This window comes from Nansenia antarctica, assembly GCF_963989245.1.
Source record: "Nansenia antarctica genome assembly, chromosome: 5".
Taxonomy (NCBI): domain Eukaryota; kingdom Metazoa; phylum Chordata; class Actinopteri; order Argentiniformes; family Microstomatidae; genus Nansenia; species Nansenia antarctica.
Genome location: NC_137690.1, coordinates 17,949,713 through 17,966,424, shown reverse-complemented (window position 1 = coordinate 17,966,424; position 16,712 = coordinate 17,949,713). Strand labels below are relative to the sequence as shown.

The window sequence follows — 16,712 nt, the reverse complement described above, 5'->3', positions numbered from 1 at the left end:
CATGTTTCAGGGAGGGGATGGCGATGCTCTATGTTCTAAAAAGTCTATTTCAGTAGAAGCCTGGGGCCACTGGGCAGCTATGGGGCAGTCTATGAGAGCACGGCCCTACTGGTGAGGACAAAGAGAGATTATGGTGGTCCATAGAGATGGCAGATAAAAGACTGGGGCAGCATATCCTGCAGGCTGCTGGCTCAGCATGACCTGCCCATCGCTGTCTGTGAGCCAAGCTGACACAGTGTGGGGTAGCACTCTGGAGGGGCCAGCCAGGGGGCAGGCACAGGACCGCACGCCAACGGACACAAGCAGACATACACACTGTCTCTGGGTTTATGACTGACCCGGGACATATCTCCCATCACATGCAGTGATTATATTCCACCATATCATTACCACTGAAATGTCCTGTCAAGATAAAAGAGACTCTGCTGACACAGCAGCCTAGTTGTAACTCTGACACTGTGGCTTATGTCACTGTCTAGGCCCTGGTAAACAGTGCTGATTAAAACCGTGAAAATCAATGGGAGAGTTTCCGATTCTGCATACAACACACATGCCGCAGTACAGATAGCAGCTTTTCTTGTGGGGCAAAAACACCAATGATGTGGATGAACTTTACCATGGCCCCTGTGAAGGAGTGTGGGTCACTGTCCAAGGAACACAGGCCTTCCTCACTGGACCCAAATCTCAGTCTTTAGAGTAGAGAGAGGAGGAGGAAGAGTTGGGGTAAAGACAAAGAGAGAAAGTGAAAGAATATGTTAATGTTTTACCCAAAAGAACATTCCCTTTCATTGCCCCATAAAGTAAAAATACTCTTTTTAATGTGTAATCATGTTTTTAGTTTAACCTTTAATCTTATTTTAATGGTTCAACTGCAAACAACCCCTCATGGACATTGACCACACGTATAACAGTAATGCTCTCTGATAGATGGATTTAGAGCGCATGTCAATAGTTATTGTATCACATATGGAGCTCATAATCCATTTTCAGTAGCTTACCTTTATCAACTATATTGATCTAGAAACATTTTGTAATGAAGGCCTACTGATTGTAGAACGTACCAAAGAATATAAGCAACAGGTGAGGTGTTATCTTGATGATCCCGTGTTTAAAGTGTTGGTTAAAGAGAAGACATTGAATTCTGTAACAAAAGAGAGAGAGAGAGAAAACACGACACTTGTTAAACAGAGCAAACAAATACTTCAATTGCCCTTCAAACTCTTTACCTATTTTGCAAAGTACTTTACTTTTCACTGCAACATTCAATCTACAATAGCCCTTTTCATTCGCTGGTAAATATAGCTCTGCTGGTGGTTACAGTAGACTGCAAGTGAGTTGAGAGACACCGTTTTAAACACATGAGCAGAATGGGAAAAAATCCATTGCATAATTTGGATCTTGAGGCAGTTTCATCTCAGTTCAAGATATGCAACAACTATCAGACTATACTTTGTGTATTTCCAGACCCACAAATAATTTCAAAGGTCAAACATTCACATACTGAAACCTGATCCGGGAAGCCAAGTAAATGAGAGGTTTAGGACTGCACACACCATTACAGGAGCATTTCTGATGCCAGTGGGTTTGCTTCACAGAGAGCAGACACAATTCCCGTATACTAACACCCAGATATCTCTTAGTCCGGAGTCTACTTGATTGTTGAGACTAAGCACAGTCTATAAGGACGTAAGTCCTTGACCAACTCAGCCTTCTGCAGCAGTGCATGCTTCGGGAACGCCCTCCTCCCTGCTGGCACTGACTGATAAACCATATCTATGACATACTGGTGCGTGTACACACACACACACACACACACACACACACACACACACACACACACACAGAGTATGTTTACTCAAGTTCAGCAGGCTCGTGACCCATGGCCTCAGTGCAGTCTGGCTGTGTTCAGAATCAAAAGGAAGGCTTAAGCCCCTTAGCTCCTCAGTCCTGTCCCGTGACCGCACGTAAACATCTAAAGTCTAAACATTATTAATCTTAACTAAAATCACTTTCAGTGTTAGTGATATAGCTAGAGAAAACAGGAAGGCAAAAGTAGGCCTACTAGATCTGTGTGACATTATAGGGAGAATGGAGGTAGAGTTACTACAACATTGTAACAAGTAGGCCTGCAAGCATTATGAAATATCAATGTGAACTACAGCACCAAAACAGAAGCAAGTAACAATGATTCAATTCATTGCTTTTAGATTAAAGGTCAATCTATCTATCCAGTGATGAGTTTTTGCTCACTGCTTCTGCTGCTTACAGGAACCAGCGTCAAGGCCTAAATATTGATATCCAATAGGTCAAACAAAGTTGGCAGATTCCCCTGGATCAATGTTCATTTCCACCACTGCAAGGCCGATTAAAACTGGACTTTATTATATAATTATTTGATAATTTCACTGTAACTCCATGTTGTTGTCATTCATAATAATCATTGAGATAGTTTAAACACCGACGTCCCCAGTTTGTAAACAGAACTCAGCTGCTGGTTTGCAGTACACACCGATGGTTAAACCCCGCTTTGCATAAAACGAGTCTAACTGTACTAAGATGAAGCTGGCGTGTTACCTGCCCAATAGTAATTAGCGGTTTTCTGACAATGGAAGGTTTTGGGCTGGTGGTTTTTGGTGGATTTTGCATTTTTTAGTCTGTAGTTTAGCTGGAAATTGTCAATCCCAACTGGCAACCCTGATGGGTTCCTAGCTATGTTCCGTTGTGATCCATGTCCACTGCAACGTTAGCTAGTTTAGACAGCCACGGGCAGATTACTCTCCTCCTCCGGCTCCACGACCAGTCGTTGGTTAGCTATGCTAACGAGTCATATCCAGTCTACCAAACACTATCTAACGTTACGCTATCTAAGCACGGCCAATGTCCGCTGGTATGACTGATTAAATGATGCATGATCAAAAGGAAAGGCTGGTTTAGAGGTCCGATGCACCTTTTCTTCTGCTACCTATTGTTGTTTTTCCGTTAGCTTGGCTGGAGCTCTGTGGAACTGTTGTTGTTGTTGTTGTGAGATGGAGGGCGGACCCCGACCAGGAGGCCTCTGTCAAAACACACCAAAGCAGGGAGACAACCGGCGAACTTACCAGGGAAGAAGAAGTCATGAGAATTGAAAAGCTCAATAATTGAGCTGAAGATGCAGTGCAGCAGGTTTGCAACAAATGACACTTGAAGAAATAAATATGAGTCATATCCGAGGCTGGGTTCAGTGCGTCCCGTTGAACAGCCGAGTCGCCATCGCCGCGAATCTCCCAACCCAATATTCTGCGTGACGTGCTGCTACCGCAACGTCAGCACGTTACAGCGTTTCTTTGAAGCTGGGGGGAGGGGCACGCACACTAAACACGCTACCGCAACGTCATCACGTTGCAGCGTTTCTTTGAAGCTGGGGGAGGGGCGCGCACACTAACCACGCTACCGCAACGTCATCACGTTGCAGCGTTTCTTTGAAGCTGGGGGAGGGGCGCGCACAATAACCGTGCGAACGTGGAAACAAATTAATACACACACACTTCGCGAGAACATTTACCACTACATCGCTCAAAAATAAGGTTACTTTTGAGAGCATAAGCAATACCTTCAAAGTTACCTATGTTTATATTACCCATTTCAAACCGTCTACTGATCCACACTTTTATTATAAATATCATAGTTTCTTTTCTATAAAGGATATAAGCTATAAAAAACGATATGCTTACAGATAGCCTACGCTTTAATTCCGCCACTGTCTGTCCACCGGTGAATTATATAGATTAGGTTGTGTTAACCTGTTAATAGAAGTGTTTGAGCTTGCAAACTAGAGGGTGTTTGTTTCTTGCTAAATTGTGTCTAGCAAGTACATGCAATGACCTAATGCAGCACACCTGTATGCAGGGCAGGGGTGTGCCCTGTAGAACAAGAAGCAGTACTGCTATTGATAATTTTAAGCCTTATTGTATTTATGAAATGTGCTACTGTACTGTATGTAGATAAAGTTGGTTGATTAATTGATTATGGTAAATAAGATGTTTGGGCATTAGCATGGGGACTTGACCTCTACAAAACAAATGGGTGTAGTCTTGAGTTTGTGTAAAACATGGAACTATCTGAATGCCTATTAGTAGTAATAAAAACACAACACACACAGATTTGTTATACAATTATGTATTGAATGATGGCTTGATACATATGTGATTCCAAGAGGATTGGCATATTTTGTCCATTCTTTAAAACAATATCTTCCATTGCCTTGAAACATATAAGATTAGAGATCTGAGCCTTTTGCACACCTAATTTCTTCTGTTGGCTCAGAGTTGGATCTTCAGAGCACATCTTTGTTTGACATTTGAAATGTTGTTATGATAAAACCAAATCTCATTGAAGGTTAATCAGTAATACAATCATATTGTTGCTGACCTAAGTATTCAACCACTTTACATCTTTTTTTGTGACGGTCAATTTCAAAATGAAAATCATTTTATGAGTAATATTATGAAAAGCTTTGCTTTTTTCCACTGGGTTAGACAAAGCCCTCTCTGTGTCCATCAAATCACAATTTACAAAAAAAAAGCCCAAGTTACTGGAAAAACCATGAGGCATGATATGGCATTAAGGTATTTTTAATTCTTAGGGCTTATTGGGTAAAACATGTTTAGGGGGGACTTTTTTGAGTCCTGATTTTCATTAAATCCCCAGTTGGTTTGTGAACATTGTGATGTGAGTCAATATAACACATTTCATTTACATTCACGCAAGACTTGTGGGTCAAGGGTAAATGTCAAGCCTCTCACGAAATTTGCCAATTGTGACATGCATGGAATTGATTAGTTTAAAGAGGGATAAGTGCTGATCCAATGTCAATGTTTCAGAACACAGTCTATTTCCTCATCATGTGACCAGAATGAAATTGCATGCAAAATTTAAACAATGAAATGAGGTTTACAAGAAGAGGTAAGGGAATTCCATGAATACTTATTTCATTTTCAGCCATAAACTAATCCATGTCTCAGTGAGACTATGAGATCTCAAACAAGAGATGTTACTCCTTATTTCTCAGCTACACTGTGTCACAGAAATACAAAATGAGGTGTTAAATTAAAGGACGGTTTGTCATGGTTTAATATAAGATTCCCAGATTTTCCTGTTTATATACAGTGTCATTCTAAAATGTGAAGAGCCAATGTGCCCAGCAAGTATGGAAGAGCCAATTGTCGCCACTGTCAGAAATATTATCCATTGGCCTCATTTTGTTTCTTTTTTTAAAACCACCTACTTTGAAAATGTTCAACATACCAACAGGTAACAAAACAGCTAGCCATTACTCTGAAAAAACAGCTATTAGTTTTCCAATGCATTCCCTTAGAAATACAACTTCCATAATCCCATGTAATATAGCAGAACCATTCTGTCTACTGTTTACGTCAGTCATTAATTATTGTGTTTACCAGTGATGAGAGCGACTGGTTGAGTAAAGCTTTAAGAAGCAAGACTACCCTGAGAGAAGGTCTAAAACATGGGCAAGCTTACCAGACCAGAACTGGTTCATATGGGTTTGGTTAATAAATCTGTACACTATTTCAATATAATCAGCACATTTTGTTCAAGAATGTAAGATATTATTTTCAGTAATTGTGTAATATTTATATATCTATACATATACAATCCAAATCCTTTGAACTATTAAGACATGTGCAAGTGTTTACTACCAACTTCAACAATACAGTAAAGGCAAAGACTTGTGGACATTAAGTTAGGATAATTTCGATATCTGAACTTTTCTTGAATCCTCACAAATATTAAAATCTAAGTGCTGTAAGTAGTTCATACACGAGGTATTGAAGAGCCATTAAAATTCTCCAGAGTACAAAACAGAAGCAAAATACAGTAGATAAGAACAAATTGCAAGCATGACGAAACTCATATAGACACAATACACTAGTGGCCAGGATCAAAGAGAATATGAGAGAATAATCACATTTTGTGTCTTAAAATGTACTGAATACAAACTGAATGTTACTTGTCACATTATGATAAGAGGTCACATTGTATCATGCTTTCATATACGTATTTGAGTCAGATAGCCCCAAAACAGGAACTTGTAGGTGGTCTGGTTTGTTGTTTCTTTCATCCTTATTCACCTGCCCAGGAGTTGATCTGCAGGTGTTACATAGATAATGTACATACAGTAGTAGACATATGCCATAGCTACAGTAAACATTACATTCAAGGGCAGCAAAATTAGGCTAACGGTCCAGAAAACTCAGTAATGTGTTACCTTGGTGGAAGGGCAAGAAACAGACATGAAGGGGTAACAGTATGACAGTGCCTGAGAGGACAAAAGGAGGATAGATAGAGTGAGAAAGAGAGGATTATGTGTTTTGTTCTAAGGGCAGGGAATCTAATTGTGACAAAATATGACTTATATTTGCCTTTCAGTAACTTCCCACAAGTTATTTGGGCTCCATTCCTGTCTGACGTATGAACCAAACATATATTATTCCATTAATCTAAGGGTGGGAGGCTCATGGATGTGAATGAGAATGAGAATGTGATCATAGCATGATGTGCATCAACATAATCTGAGGTAACCGGGTGTGCCATGGCGCATACAGTCTGAGAACCAGTGCTTTAGAGGATCTGAGAGGTATCTGAAAGAAATCATGTAAACTGTGCTCATGTGTAGTGAATGTTTCACCTACTGCCAATTGCACAAGGGCCCTAAACTGTAAACCTCAAGGATTATTCAAAGAAAAAAAGACACTAAAAAGACTCTACTTATTAGATTTTACATTTCCTTTTTTCTTATTTTTTGCAGATTTTTCAACTTTTTTTTTTCCACTCATTTTTGCTCAAGTATATCACAGGTGACTAACTATAGAGGATAACAGGGTCAGTTGAGTACCATGCTACATCTGGTTCAGAGAAGGCTATTGCAGACAATTCTACAACATGTACAACCACATTTTATATGTTTGTGTTACAAATGTTTCAAAACATATCACCAAGAAACTAAGTACATACGAGATGTTGAATATTTAGAGTCTTAAAGGACTTTCCCTCAGTCAGTAGTAGGATTTCACACTTTACTTGACTTAAACTGTCCCGTCTTACAGACAAAATCTGAAAAATTGCTATTCAAAAAGTAGCAAATTTGGTCAATGTCTCTTTTTAAATAATTATAGTGCTTTTGATGGCTTAAGACAGGGGTCTTTTTTAATCTCACCCAGGGCAATCTACAGAACTCCAGTGTACATTTCATGACACCATAGCTGCAAAAGTCTTCACATCAGAGTCCATTAAGTAAAACAACAGCTAGTGCTGTTATATTTCAAAGTAGTATCCATTATCAAAAAACCTAAAACACATTTATAAATATTTTTTTCTTTTCTAAAAGTCCTCTAAGGGAATTTGTCTGTAAGAGTTTAGTTCTGGTTCCCTGTTTCCTGTGAGGCGGGGCTTTCAGTTAGACCAGGGAGGACAGGTCCTCGGGAGCCAAGCTCCTCTCCAAGTGTTCTGGCGGCTTCTCTTTGAGAGTCTCCCATGTGCAGTGTGGGTCATCAGGACTGAGTAGACGTGGAGGAGGACCTAAAACTCCCACTCCAGAGTCTCCTCTCGGTTGGCCGCTCTCTCCAACCTGTGGATGATGTTGTTGAGATTTGCCATTTTCTCATTGCGTCTCTGACTGCTCCTGTTGGGTTTGGGGCTCTGAAGGGAAGGAACTGGGTTAGGGTCCAGGCTGTGATTGGTGCTTGCTGTGGGTGGATTGGGGAGGGACGGGGAGATGGGTGCGGAGGAGGACGGGACGGGAGAGACAGACATCATAAGGCCGGGCGAGGAGGCGGCAGAGGGCGAGTTGAGGGAGACCTCCAGGCTGCTGCGACAGGGCTCAGACGAGGCTTTGAAGCTAACGGGGTCCACGGGCGACTTGCTGGAGTCATCTCCCTCGTGCCTGGACTGGCTGGTCCTCTGGGGACCATCTATGGAGAGTCCCCCAGTGAAGAGCCCCTGGGCCTGGCTGCTCATCCCCTCCTCCTGCCTCAGGCTCTGACAGTGTGGAGCCAAGTGGAGGTCTCTGCAGCCGGCCATGGCGTCCTCGCGCTCCGTTTTCAACTGAGGGAACTGGACCCCCATAGAGAAGCACTGGATTCTAGACTGTTTCATGTAGCCCTCCCTGTCCTCCCCGTCGTCCTCCCGCTCACTGGCCTCCTGTTTGACATGAGGCTGAGGGGTGCTGACGCTGAGAGGACGGCTGGGGTGGGATGTGCGTCCAGACAGGTACTGAGGCCTCCTCTCCTCCCCGTCAGAGAAAGGACTCCGTGTGGCAGAGGGAGAGTAGCTCTGATGCTCTGCGTCCGTGTCATTGTCCTGAAGCCCCTCCATGAGGACCTCCCGCCGCATTCTAGACCTGTCAAGACAGCAGTCAGATGTAAAAAGAAGGAAATCTGCACACATCATTACAAACATGCATATATGTATTGTGTTGATCAGACTAGAGGCATTATTCTGACATTAACATTGACTTTTTATCCAAAGGCGGCTTACAGCAACAACAAATACATTTGTCTAAGTAAGTGAATCATCTATCCAACTGTGAATCATCTATCCAACTGTCACCATAAGAAAATGTAATCTATCGTATGACCAGGGGCCATTGGCAGTTTTTAAAATAAATGTATTTATAGTAGAGAAACTGTACAGGGGGGTAGTGGGGATGAGGAGGTTTTTAGGAGGGACAGTTAAGAGATGGGTCTTCAATCTATGGCGGAAGATAGTATTCTGAGAAATGTGACCTGACCTGTAGTTGTGGAACCAGTTGATGACAGTGTTGGTTTTCAGATTAAGCTGGGAGGCCAGGATCTCGATAGTGTGCTGGGATGGGTATGGCTCCAAGAGGTACGCTTTCCTCAGGGACTCCTTCTCCTCTGCCCCCAGCACCACCCGGATCTTCTTCACCTGGCTATAGGGGCACAGGTCCAAGGAGGCCAGTGCTGGGCTCACACACTCAGAGTGGGCGCTGGGAGAGTCACTGTCTGAGCCGGTACTGAGCAGCCCATACCGCCGCTTCAGGTAGGCTGAGAGGACCACGCGGAGACAGAGGATTAGCGGCAGAGGATGGGAAAGCATGGATCAACAGTAATACATACATTATAAAGGACATACAGTACATACAGCACATTAAAACATGGAGTGCAATCCAAAGTGATTTAGAGATTACAGCGTCTCCCTGGAGTAATTTAGGGTTAAGTGCCTTACTTAGTAAGGGCACACTAGTGGTGGTGTTAAAACAAGACCGTTTGGTACAGTAAATATACCTTTCTTCTCCATCTTCTTCATGTCCCTCAGCTTGTCCACGTTGTGAGGGTCATTGAGCCATAGCTGCATGCGGACAAAAGGCTCCCTGCCTTTAAGGCTGAGCTTGTGCCAGGGTTTGGGCCTGGAGAGTAGGTCTGACACAGAGCCCTGGGTGAGGCCCAGAATACTCTCCCCAAACAGTCGCTGGCCTACAGCACACACAGACAGGAGTGTAAACAACACGAACCTATATGGGTTGGATACTTCCCAGTGCACACATCAAGTATGTTTGTCTGTGCACTGATGACATATAGACTCATAACATACAGTGGTAAACCCACCGCATCCACAAATAGATGTACTCAGGTTTTATACCAGCAATCCTGGGACACCAACACAGCCTCACCTAGGTTGTTGTCTGTTAGCACCTCCTTGACCTTCTTGGTGATGGTGTATGTGTCCAGTTCCGGGGACATGGCCACCAGCTCCTGGATGCCCAGTGGGGTGTGAGGCCGGTGCAGGGACAGGAGGCTGGGGGTGGACTTCCCTCCGTCTGATTGGGGGGCCAGGCCCAGGCTCTCAGGCTGCTGGTTCTCCTTGCTGCTCTCCAGAGCCAGGCTGACTGGCTCTACCAGCGGGCTGGGGTGGCTCTCCTCTGGGCTGGCGGGCGGGGAGGGCGAGGAATGGGCTGTCACAGGACTTTTATCTGAAAGGAAGATGGATGAAAAAACAACAGAAAGAGTAAAATTATCACTGTGAAAAACAGCTTATGGGTCCTTCTGTTTGTTCCAGGAACTTTGAAAGCCACAGTAGTTTTGCCACTGCATTATTGCATGAGTAAAAAATATGGAAATTGTATTTCCATATGAAAAATGTGTATATGCTACAAAATGAGTAATTGTGGTCTGGAGTGACTCACCCAGGGAGAGGCCCTGGTTGGGGAGCTGGTTGAGTCCGTGGCCCAGCTGGTCCAGCAGCCACAGCTGCATACGGATGAAGGGCTCCCTGCCTTTCTGGGTCAGCTTGCTCCAGGGTTTGGGCCGGGACAGCATGTCACTCACGCTGCCTTGGGACAGCCCCAGAATCTGTTGAAGAAACCAACCAACCACAGGAATAGAGTCAACTTGTCCAAACTGAATAACCCTCAAGCTATGAGCATGGTAGCAGTCATGCAGATAATACAATCAAGAAGAACAGGTCCCTCTTGTTAAAGAGATTTTTTATGTCCTGACTCTCTGTATGAATAATGGACAGATTAATAAATAAGGAGCGGTTGATTTACACTATTGTATATCTACAACCACTAGAGGGCAGCAGCATACAACCAATACAAATTCAGGAAAAGGCTTTGCTACCACAGGATAAAAATGCATTGAGTGTAGCACCCATTTGATATAAGTTTCAATAACCTTTGACTTAAAAAAAAACAAGCCTTACAAATGACTTATTTGTATAGGTATTTTATTATGATATGCTAATATATTGAGGTAAAGATAGATTATTATTATTATTATTATTTATTTTTGTATTATTATTATTATTATTATTCATAATGTGAACACTCACCTTTTCACCAAAGATCCTCTGACAGATGCCGTTCTTGGCCAGCTTCTCCTTGACCTGGCGGGTGAGCTCGACAGTGTCAACTTCGCGGTACATGTACAGCTCATACTGCTCTGGCGTGAGCGGGGGCACGGTGGGCTTCAGGGTGCGGGGGATGTACGCTGGGTAGTAGGACAGACGCCCACCAGAGCCAGGGGACTCCCCGCTCACCGACACGTCAGACTCCACCTTCACCTCCACAGGCCGCCCCACCACCGGCTCCTCCTCAGCTGCAGACGCCTCCTCACTGTTGGCCAGACACTCTCCGTTCTCCAGGCGGTGCCAGGGTCGGGGCAGGGCCGAGGGCCCCGAGGACGAGGAGGAGGACAGGGAGGGCGACACTGAGGTGAAGGGCCGAGAGGAGCCGCCCCCGCCCCCACCCCCGACCAGGCCTACGATAGGCCCCCGCTCCACAGACCAGTGCTGGTCAAAGTAGGTGCCCACCTCGCCGATCTCTGACTTGACTTTGCGGATGATGTTCTGGACGAAGGCGGCAGGAGAGAGCACACTGAGCGGGGTCTGGGGGCTGTTGATGGGGTTGGCCATGCACATGGTCACCATGCCCCCCTCCTCCTGCTTGATGAACGTGGGTAGGGGTAGGTTCTTGGAAGGCTCTGGGGGCCCCAGGTGCTCCACCTGGGCTCCTGTGCTGGTGGCCGAGGCCCTGCCACTGGACTCCATCTCCATCAGGGCCTGCTGCTGTGCCTGCATCTCCCTCCGGGCCTGCTCCAGGATGTTCTTGATGGTGTCGTCAGAGCTGCTGCCTGGCCCGTTACTGCTCCTGCTCGACGTGCTGCCCAGAGAGGACTTCCCATCGCCTGCACAACAGAACACAGGAGCACACAACTGATGCACACTCAATCTCACACAACTTCAACACATACATTTCTCTAAAAAGGATGTACACCATAATGATAAAAAAAAGTATTACCACCATAACATGTAACATTTATTTATCAGGTCATATGTCCTATGTTTTGATTATGTTATGTTACTATTTTATTTGATTAAAGTGTATTATTGTTGTAAGTCGCTTTGGACAAAGGCGTCTGCTAAATGCCTGAAGAAATGTCCCACATGACCTATCACAGACATACAGTATAAACACATCCAGTCCCACCTCCTCTCTGAGACTGGATCTCCTTCTTGGCCTGCTCCAAGATATTCTTGATGGCGTCGTCTGACCCAGTTTCAGGAGTTCGGATGCGAGGAGTGATGCTCCCTGCCATAGACCGGGTAACAGAAATAAAAAGAGAGAGAGGGGGGGGTGAGTGGGATGGCTGATCAGAGAGCAGTTCCAAGGCTTTGCTTTTGACTGGTAGATCAATGGCTGCCTTTGAGATCTAGGCGTCTGAGGTTGCGCTATACGCGAAGCTCAACTTTCAAACGCCGAGAAATCTGGGGAGAAAACAAAGTTTAAAAGTAACACAACAAACATGGGGGAGGAAGCAATGGAGAAGTTCTGGGTGTGGGCCAAGTAGATTTAATGGTTTAAACGCAGAGAAGTCCACCAGCTAAACCACCAGTCTTTCAAACAAACCGGACCACAGGAGACAGCGTGTCATGAGACAAATCTGCTTGATCCCACAGCATAGGAAATACTTCAATAAAAATACTGCTACCGCAGTACCTCTTCACACAGTCCTCTGTACGCCATAAAGAATATCAAATGCAATGTCTGTCATTTAAGAAAAAGTTATTTTCCGATGTTGAACACAGTTCAACACACTGTTCGACATGCCGGTGTTTTTTCACTCCAGTATTTCCTAGCACACCCTGTGCTGTGTGCTGTCATATCCCTGGCTCTGGCTCAGGTCAGCCACTGTCTGGTCCACTCACCTCTCTGGCGGACTTGTATGGTCCTGAGGGCCAGGATGTTCTGCTCGTCAGACAGGAACTGTTTCATCTTTATGAAGGGCTCCTTGCCTTTCACCGTCAGCTTCCTCCAGGGTTTGGGCCGGGCCAAGATCTCACTGACCGAGCCCTGGGAGAGGCCCAGGACGTAGTGGCCAAACACACGCTGACCAATGTTGTGCTTCAGCAAATTCTCCTTCACCTGGATGGCGATCTCCGCCGTGTCCAACTGGTCCTCGTCACCTGCGGTGGAGCTCCCGCTCTCGGATTGGTCGCTGGGCAGGCCTGCCTCTATGCCCCCGGCTCCTGAAGGTCCCTGACTGGCTGACATGAGGGCCGCTTTGGCTGCGTACAGGGCGGTGGGGAAGGCCATGAGGGAGCCGCCCTCCTTCTTGAAGAACGGGGAGAGGAGCTGCTTGTGGAGGACGTGGTCCCCAGACAGCCTGTCCACTGAGCAGGGGGAGATGGAGAAAGGGCGGCTGAGGTCGTGGATGGAGGAGAGCCCGTCCACGGAGGGGGGGCCAGGGCTTTGGGAGGCCCGTCCGTCTACCTGGGAGGCAGAGGAGTGAGACCCAGAGGGCCTGCTCCCCTCCTTTCCTGAATCTTCAGAGTGGTCCTCATCTACAGACACAAAAAAAAAAAACATTCATTTTGGCAGCACTTTCACAGCCACTGCATATAGTTTACAGCTGCTTCGAGCCAACACAAACATAAATCACACATCTATACATAGATACTGCAGACAACACCGCTCTCTGGGACTCTCAACTAACAGGCAATTCATTTTAAGACCCTGCATAAAATCAAGACATTGTAAATAGTTTGCAATAGACTATGCTTCCCGTTTAGACAGACACTACACATGATTTTGCAAGACAGAGTTTAGTTGTCCACTACACACCCCTTTAAAACACTCTGCAATCAGTCAGACCAGGACCGTTTTCTTACCATTATTGTTGTGCAAGACTCGGGCCTTGTCCACCAGATACTTGTGAGATGGAAGAAAGGCCTCTTTGTCCAGCAAAAGAGCCTCTGCAGCCTTGGCAGAGTCCTAATGGAGATCACACGCACACACGCATGCACACAAACACACACGCGCGCGCACACACACACACACACACACACACACACAAGCTGTTAAATTTCGATTAATCAATGTAGTGGCTGTAGATATCCCTACAATGGATGATGGTCACTGAGGCATTCAATGGCACTGCTGTACTTTTTCTTCCCTGACAGCAGTGGAACATTAAGAGGAAAACAAAGGTCTGTTTTGTTAAGAACCAAACTGTTTAATGCTGGGGTATGAACAATAAGGCCTTCAGCAAATATCTCACCTGGGACGAGCTGCCATTAGCCGAGGCTAGCTTCATTACCTTCAGGATGCTACAGGAGAAAAAATAAATAATAGTAAAAAAACAACAACAATGTTCTGTTTTATTTCTGTATAAGATACTATGATAAGATTAACAGTGCACATCCAGTCCATATACTGTAGCCGTAACTGGCTGTCTCACCTGAGTTCTGTTTTAATCTCGTCATAGTCAATCTGGGATTGTAGTTTAGCTTCTAATCTCTGAAATGGTCAGAGAGAGGAGGCATATTGTAATTTACATTTCCAAAAGGATTTTGATAGGAATTTTGAACACTGTGTGCACGCATGTGTCGGCATAATTTACCTCAATAGCTTCTGCTTTATAGGCCAGCTGGCGTTCAAGCTCTAGGATCTGATTGGTCGAGCTGTCCTGGACTTCCTGTAGTGTGAACTGCAGTCTCTGTGCGTTCTCCTGCAGCCTGAGAGTCTCTCTGTCTTTAGCCATCAGGGCCACCTCCAGCTGAGACGGCAACACATCACCCTTCTCATCTCTCTCCTAAAATACAGACGAGTGTCAAAGTCAGTGAGTCTAAGGGAGAGATAAAGGGTGGGGATCCATCTACAACCATTCTAAATCCCCTCCAGCTGGTCTTAACTGTCAACGAATGCATAGTGTGTCATCAGTATTGATGTTTACAGATAGTATTGTTATTACATCATTATAACATCATCAGCGTAGGTTTATGTACACTATTGTGTTTAGCCATTTAACTCCATTCTATTGTGTTAAGCCATTTTAAATCATTCATTATTATTTTACATACAGTATTTATTATTTTAAATTCATGGTTTAGAATAATGAATAATTATTTTAGTTCAGTTTAGTTATCGTAGTTCAGCTGGAGGGAGAGAGAGGATGTGGTCTTACCCCACTGGCGCCCTCTAGTGGATGGCAGCTCCCGGGGGTTGCGCCCTGGGCACTGGCCAACTGCTCCTTTAGTCTCTCCACCTCTCTCTGGGCCATGTCCACTGTCTACACACAAACATTACATCACAGCGTTACAAATCACAGACACTGACAAAACCTAGCTTGAAGACGCACCGATTAACAGGTAGAGAACACACAGATAAATCTGAGATGACACCCCCATGAAAAAGAGAGCGAGAGAGAGAGAGAGAGAGGTGGAGGGAGGGAGGGAGGGGTTGAGAGCCAAGGCATAGCAGAAGAGTGCCTCTACCACTTCATTCTGCTGAGAGGACTGTTTAGTCAGCGCACTTTCTTCCCCAACTGTTTACCTGCTCTGTCACACTCTGCCTGCTAATTAATGATTCATTTTGAGAACATTTATCTAAGAGCTGCTGGAGAGAGAGAGAGAGAGAGAGAGAGAAGAGAGAGAGAAGAAGAGAAGAGAAATTACTAGGAAAGGAAGCAATCAAGGCAATGAGGTAACTAAGAGCCCCAGCGCACGGCGCTCTGGCATCAATCGCGCTCGGCAGTCTCTCTGTCCTCTGCTGAGTGGTGCCGCGGTGGCGTGGAGTGCCCACAGACGGGGGCTGGGGTTTACACTCTCTAATCACAGACTAGAGGGAGAGGAGGGGGAGTGGGGAGGGGGGGGGACGACGACGATGGAGCAGGCGCAGGACGCAGGGTGTCTAATTAAACCGGCGGCTTGATTACAGGAGTGATTACCTTAACGAAGGAGAATCTCAATCAAGAGAGCTGCCTAGGATAGCCTCACTCACCTGGTTCGCCTTCTCCAGGTTTGTCATGATGACGCCGACCTCCGCCGCTCTGGAAGACACACACACACGCACGGACACGCATGCACACACACACACACACACACACACACACACACACACACACACACACACACACACACACACACACACACAACAACAACAACATCAACCAACCAGTGGGTTACTAAGGGGGCACTTTGACACTCATACATGATTAATGTACCTTCAATATTCTAGCATTGACCACAAAGTGCCGCACCATCCCAGTATAATACTTACACGTCAACAGTAGTCTTTGCCCATTATCATTTCATTATAGGAGTCCTCACCCACTTTACTCACCATTCATAGACATTATACAAAATCAACTAAGTGCCGTAGCGCTCATATAACACGCAACCACCGAAAAACAGAGGAACAGGACTGGCTGTCTGATTCCAACCCACGGTTCTCATTTGAAATTGCATTCCTACATCCTTCTATACATCTAACAATCAGAGAAGTCTCATTTAAATAGCAGCTCTGCGAGATTATTCATGAGGTTTGTTTGAAGTTCAACAGTTTCTTTTTCGACACATGGGACTTGATTTTCAAAAGGTGGAGAGAGATGAATTAACGAGGACGGTGAGAGATTGATTCAAATATGCACATAGATTTCTGAAGTCTTTCAGGACAACGAAGCCCCTTTCCATATTCCCTATTTTAAATGTAAAATATCAGACAAACTACCAATCCAACCATGTCTCTCCCCTGTCCCCATGGTCCCCTTTGTCTCACGTGTGATTATGGGATTGTTTGTGGAGATCAAATAACCAAACAGAACAGCTTGCCTTTACTCATAACTCATCCTCAACATTCATGAAGCATTAGGTTTTATTATCATTAGATTTCTGGGAGTTAATCCATAGCACGTGCC

General features: G+C 45.0%; 1 protein-coding gene across 1 annotated transcript in view; it reads right to left on the bottom strand.

Moving 5' to 3' along the window:
- Window positions 1-4,230: 4,230 nt before the first annotated feature.
- Window positions 4,231-16,712, bottom strand: part of cux2b (cut-like homeobox 2b) — a gene marked incomplete at its 5' end in the record, with an annotated part of 84,417 nt that continues 71,935 nt past the window's right edge. The window contains 14 exons of the mRNA XM_080532114.1: window positions 4,231-8,395; window positions 8,786-9,062; window positions 9,303-9,491; window positions 9,689-9,988; window positions 10,202-10,367; window positions 10,849-11,702; window positions 12,005-12,106; window positions 12,724-13,359; window positions 13,687-13,789; window positions 14,076-14,124; window positions 14,256-14,314; window positions 14,418-14,609; window positions 14,982-15,086; window positions 15,797-15,845. Coding sequence (XP_080388240.1) covers window positions 7,576-8,395; window positions 8,786-9,062; window positions 9,303-9,491; window positions 9,689-9,988; window positions 10,202-10,367; window positions 10,849-11,702; window positions 12,005-12,106; window positions 12,724-13,359; window positions 13,687-13,789; window positions 14,076-14,124; window positions 14,256-14,314; window positions 14,418-14,609; window positions 14,982-15,086; window positions 15,797-15,845 — 3,901 coding nt within the window. The 3' untranslated portion in view covers window positions 4,231-7,575. The remainder of the gene's footprint in view (window positions 8,396-8,785; window positions 9,063-9,302; window positions 9,492-9,688; window positions 9,989-10,201; window positions 10,368-10,848; window positions 11,703-12,004; window positions 12,107-12,723; window positions 13,360-13,686; window positions 13,790-14,075; window positions 14,125-14,255; window positions 14,315-14,417; window positions 14,610-14,981; window positions 15,087-15,796; window positions 15,846-16,712) is intronic.